General features: G+C 40.3%; 1 protein-coding gene across 1 annotated transcript in view; it reads right to left on the bottom strand.

Moving 5' to 3' along the window:
* The window catches only part of Rbl1 (retinoblastoma-like 1), a 62038-nt gene that overhangs the window by 40217 nt on the left and 15821 nt on the right, over nt 1-6000 (bottom strand). The window contains exons 8-9 of the mRNA XM_013010614.1: nt 5241-5415; nt 4365-4531 (exon numbers count right to left, since the gene is read on the bottom strand). Of these exons, the coding sequence (XP_012866068.1) occupies nt 4365-4531; nt 5241-5415 (342 nt within the window). The remainder of the gene's footprint in view (nt 1-4364; nt 4532-5240; nt 5416-6000) is intronic.

Genomic DNA, 6000 nt, shown 5'->3' on the forward strand with positions numbered 1-6000 from the left:
AGTGATAGAGTGCTTGCCTTGCATACATGAGGCCATGGGTTCGATTCCTCAGCACCACATAAGCAGAAAAAAGCCAGAAGGGGTACTGGGCTCAAGTGGTAGAGCGCTAGCCTTGACCTGAAGAGTTGAGGGACAGCGCCCTGGCCCAGAGTTCAGGCCCCACAACTGACGAGGGAAAAAAAAAAAAGTCTCATGGACTTTCCTGCCCAGGCTGGCTTTGAACCGCAATCCTTAGATCTTAGCCTCTTGAGTAGCTAGAATTACAGGTGTAAGCCAACAGTGCCCAGCAGGATTTCCTTCTTTTTAAGGCCAAGTAATAATCCATTCTGTGCATATGCTATTTTCTTTATTCATTCATCCATGCACAAATTGGTTGCGTCTACATCTTTGCTCCTTTTTTTAAATTTTTTTATTTTTTTCAGTCATGGTACCTGAACTCAGGACCTGGATGCTGTCCTTAAGCTCTTTCATTCAAGGCTAGCACTCTACCACTTTGAGCCATAACTTCATTTCTTTGTTGTTAATAATGATTCAGGAAATATGATACTGGAGTACAAATATCTCTTTGAGATTCTATTTTAAATTCACATATATACGAATTTTTAACTATATCCAAGCCAGGTGCTGGTGGCTCATGCTTGTAATCCTAGCTACTCAGGAGGCTGAGAGCTGAGGTGCGGTTCTAAGTCAGCCAGGGCAGGAAAAGTCCATGAGACTCTTATTTCCAAATAACTACTTAGAAAAAGCTGGAAATGGGATTGTGGTTCAAGTGGTAAAGTGTCAGCCATGAGCACAAAGAGGCCCAGGGACAGTGCCCAGACCCTGCGTTCAAGCCCTGGGACTGGCAAAGAAATAAAAATAAATAAATTATATATATATATATATATATATATATATATATTCATTCATTCATTTTTTTTTTCTCTCTGATACTGGAACTTGAACTCGGGGTCTGGGTGCTGTTCCTTGGCTCTTTCACTCAAGGGCTAATCCTCTACCACTTAGCTACAGCTCCACTTCTGGTTAACTGGAGATAAAATGTCTTGGGCTGGGAATGTGCCTTAATGATAAAGTGTTTGCCTAGTATGTTTACTGGAGTTAAATCTCACAGAATGGGCTGAAAATGTGGCCTAGTGGTAGAGTGCTTGCCTAGCTAGCATGCATAAAACCCTGGGTTTGATTCCTCAGTACCACATAAACAGAAAAAGTCAGTAGTAGTGCTATGGCTCATGTGAAAGAGTGCTAGCCTTGAGCCAAAGAAGCTCAGGGACAGTGCCCAGGTCTTAAGTTCAAGCCCAGGACTAGCAAAAAATAAAAATAATGAAAAAATAGTCTTAAAGACTTTCCTTCTTGGACTGGGACTGAACCATAATCCTTAGGTCTCAACATCTTGGGTAGCTAGGATTATTGATGTGAGCTACCAGTAACTGTGTATCTCTGAATATATTTTTATTTTTCAGATATATTTTTGGAAGTGGTATTGCAGGTTTATAATTGCTTATAATATATATATAATTGCTTTTTTGAGGAAACTTTTTTTTTTTTGTTGGGGCCTGAGTGCTGTCCCTCAGCTCTTCAACTCAAGCCTAGCACTCTACCACTTGAGCCACAGTACCACTTCCAGCTTTTTCTGCTTATGTGGTGCTGAGGAATAGAACCCAGCGTGTCATGCATGCAAGGCAAGCACTCTACCACTGAGCCACCTTCCCAAACCCCTTTGAGGAAATTTTGAACTGATTTCCAAAGTGGCTACACCACTTTACAATCTATCAGTAACATGTGAAGGATTGGACTTTCCCACAGCCTCATCAACACTTGCTATTTTTAGTGGTGGAGGGGAAGTAAGTGGCTGTCCTAATATATGTGTGGTAATTTCTTATTGTGGGTTTGATTTGCATTTCCCCAATTAGTAATGTTTAGCATTTTTATATGTTTATTGGCCATTTATTTGGCTTAAACTCAGAGCCTTGAGCTCTTGCTTGGGTTTTTGTACATGGTTGGTGAGCTACCATTTGAGCCATGCCAACAGTCTAGCATTCTGGTGGTTAATTGGAGTAAGAATCTTTTGGACATTCCTGCCTGGGCTGGCTTTGAGTCTCAATCCTCAGATCTCAGCCTTCTGAGTAGCTAGGATTAGATATGAACCACTGGATATATATGAATTACTTTATGTTTTTAAAATTATTTTTAAGTTGCTAAAATTGTTATAATAAAGGTGATATACAAAGGGGTTGCAGTTATGTAAGTCAGGTAAAGAGTACTTTTTGGACAATGTCACCCCTTCTCTTGCTCTCTCCCAGTTTTTCCCTCCCATGCCTGCCACTTTATATGAATTTAAATCAAATTGGTGAGTAGTTTTTTTGTTTTTTTTTTTTTTGGGGTCCGGTCGTGGGGCCTGAACTCTGGGCCTGGGCGCTGTCCCTCAGCTCTTTAGCTCAAGGCTAGTGCTCTACCAATTGAGCCACAGCACCACTTTCCAGCTTTTTTCTTATGTGGTGCTGAGGAATCGAACCCAGGGCCTCATGCATGCAAGGCAAGCACTCTACCACTGAGCCATCTTCCCAGCCCCTGGTGAGTAGTTTTGTTAGAGTTGTAGGAACTCTTGATAACCTAGGCTGGGCTTCTAAAATAACTGGATTATACATGGCATGTACTACCATGCTTACCAAGTTGTAGAGATTCTTTATACATTCTAGATGTCAACTCCTTATCAGACATGGTTTGCAATTCTTTTTTCCTATTCTACATGTTGCCTTTCCACTTGTTGTTCCCTTTGCTAAATAAAATTTAAATTTTGATAGTTTACATTTGTTACTTGTGCTTTTGGCGGAATATTCAGGCCACTCTTCATCCCAATGTCCCAAAGTAGTCTCTTCATATTTTTTTCTAGGAGTTTATAGTTCCTGGGCTTATATTTAGATTGTTTTGGCTTTCTTTTGTTTTGGTGCTTCTGGGGTCTGAACTTGGAGCCTCACACTTACTGGGGAAGTACTCTCTCTTGCTAGGTATGTGCTCAGCCATGCCTTAGTCTCTTTTTTTTTTGGGGGGGGGTGGGGACGGTCCGGTAGGGGGCCTGAACTCTGGGCCTGGGCACTGTCCCTCAGCTCTTCAGCTCAAGGCTAGTGCTCTACCACTTGAGCCACAGTGCCACTTCCAGCTTTTTTTTTTTTCTGCATATGTGGTGCTAAGAAATCGAACCCAGGGCCTCATGCATGCAAGGCAAGCGCTCTACCACTGAGCCACCTTCCCAGCCCCCTTAGTCTCTTTTTCTACTGGTTATTTTTAAGGTAGATCTCACTCTATGCTTTCCTATTTATTTTTGAGAGTATTCTGTTTGCTTTCTGGGCACACCTAGAGACCACAATTTCCTATTTTATAGGCTTCCTTTTGTTGTTACAGGCCATCATCACTTCCAGTTTTCCTTGGTCAAGAAAGTGTTTCATGGACTTTTCTGTCTGGGCTGGTCTTGAAGTTTTATTCTTCCATTCTAAGCCTCCCAAGAAACTTGGATTATAGGTGTCAGTCAGTGGTACTCAGGTATATTTTGGGGGTAACGAGGTCTTCATCACATATGCCAGGTTCATCTTGAACTTCTCAAGTAGCCCAGATTCCCATAAACTCATATTCTCCTGCCTATTTCCCAAGTGCTAGGATTATAGGCATGTACCACTATGCCTGGCTTTTTAATGTTTTTTTTTTTGTTGTTGTTGTTGTTACTTTCACATAATGTATATATGTGAGCCATCAGCATCTGGCGCTTCTTCCTCCCTCCCTCCCTTCTTTCCTCCCTCCTTCCTTCCTTGCATATACTCCAATCTGTCTCTGAACTTGCAAGCCTCCTGCCTCAGCTTCCGCAATACTGGAATAACAGGTATGTACCACCATGCCTGTCAGAAATGTATCTTTCAATTCCTTAGCACCACTTAAGCAGAAAAAGCTGGAAGTGGTGCTATGGCTCAAGTAGTAGAGCACTAGCCTTGAGCTGAAGAGCTAAGGTACAGCACCCAGGCCGAGTTCAGGCCCCATGACAGACAAAAACATAAAATTCATTTTTATAAGGCACACTAACAATGCATACTCAACCTCCCCTATGCTGGACCTTTAGATTTAACCCATTTAGAGTCATTTTAACTAGAAAAACATGCATAACTCAGGAGTAATTACAAGTGTGGAATATCTAAGCTAAATAAACTTTAAGATCTGTTTGAAAATCTGTAATCCTATGAAGTAGTAACATATAATTTTAATGTGTATTTTTATGTGGTTTTAGGTCAACATGTTTTATGACTGAAATGATTCATTTAGCTTGCCAGATGTATAACCATGATTTCAAGAATTTTAACTATACTAAAAATTATACTTACTCAAAAATACTTGTAAGTTGTTCACTAGGTGCATTTTTCAGTCCAGCCACAATGCTCTGTAAACGGCTCACACTCTGGGTAGCTGAAGCCACAGGAGTAATAGCTGCTTCTTTCTCTCGTAAATATCTCCGTCCTGTCAGCGGAGTAGAAGGTGCAAATGATCTTTTCTGTCAGAGAAGAAAAATCTGTAAGACTAAAAAGCAACATTCCCTCTTATAACATATTAAATTCAGCACAAATTCAGCACATGTACCATCTTCTATACTCATTTAGATAGGTTTCTTTGCCTCTTTTCCAGGTTATTATGCCAATAACATCTGTACACTTGAATAATGCTTTTCCAAAATGCTTTGTATCTATAATCCCATTTTGTTCCCTGAAAACTCATCTGAAATATAAAGTATACCCACTTTAATCTTACCAATGTAGAAACAGGTACAGAGAAGTAAATTCCTTCTTTTAAGCTAACAAAGACAATGGCAAAGCTTGGACTAAAACAGGTGTCTACTTTAGGCCTTGGTCAGCAACAATCAAGTCTACATTCTAGCTGAAATCAAGGAAAATCTTAGTTTGTTTCATGGGTAGGAAAACAAACTATATTTCAAGTTGCACAAAAGAGGCTACACTGCAGTAACAAAAGGATGAAGACATATAATGTAACAATAAAACCAGGTGTGCTGGAAAAATGTATCCAAATGATTAACAGCAAGAATAAATGCCACAGTTTTCAAAAATTACCTTTTAAAGTTTTCATGGGAACTATGAATTAGTAGAAGAAACTCAAGATTTAACTTGAAAGTTGCCTCTGCTGTTAGTAGAATCACACAGAAAAAGACAAATATCATTCAAGACTGAGGCCAGGCTAGGTTATATTACTTTTTCAAAGTGTTGTTGAAGGTTACATTCCACATTAGTTTGTGCTAATGGGGTGTCCCCAGGGAATTTTCGAGGTGTTCCAATTTCCTCTTCTGCGTCTGCTCCCAAAAAGATCCTCTCATCAAAATCACCAACAGTTAGAACATATTCTTCATACTCCTTGTTGACTGCTTTGCTGCAAAGAGAATTATTTAAGCTGCTTTAATAAAACTAAGTTTCACAATGGATTTATCTCATCTTGTAGTCAGATTTAACAATATATGGCAAAGGAAACTGGTGACTGCCTAGTTCTATTAATTTTGCCCATTTCTAGTATTAGAGCTTCCTATCTGATTGCAGACATCCTTCAATATTCAAACACACAGCAACAAAATACTTGAAAAGTGATTTGACAGAGAATATATCATCTAAAGGCCATGTGAAACTAATTTAGCTGCTTGGGAGGCAAAAATCAGGATCAAGGTTTGAGGTTATCCTGAACAAACTAAAACTATATCTCACCAAAAAACTTGGGCATGGTGAGGCATACTTAAAATCTGAGCTATTTAGTAGGAGTAAGTAGGAAACATAAGGTCTGCTGGGTGCCAGTGGCTAACACCTATAATCCTAGCTACTCAGGAGGCCGAGATCTGAGCATCACAGTTCAAAGCCAGCCAGGACAGGAAAGTCCGTGAGACGCTTTTTTTTGGGGGGGGTCCGGTCATGGGGCCTGAACTCTGGGCCTGGGCGCTGTCCCTCAGCTCTTCAGCTCAAGGCTAGC

The sequence above is a fragment of the Dipodomys ordii genome, unplaced genomic scaffold, assembly GCF_000151885.1.
Source record: "Dipodomys ordii isolate 6190 unplaced genomic scaffold, Dord_2.0 Scaffold13, whole genome shotgun sequence".
In the NCBI taxonomy this organism is placed as follows: domain Eukaryota; kingdom Metazoa; phylum Chordata; class Mammalia; order Rodentia; family Heteromyidae; genus Dipodomys; species Dipodomys ordii.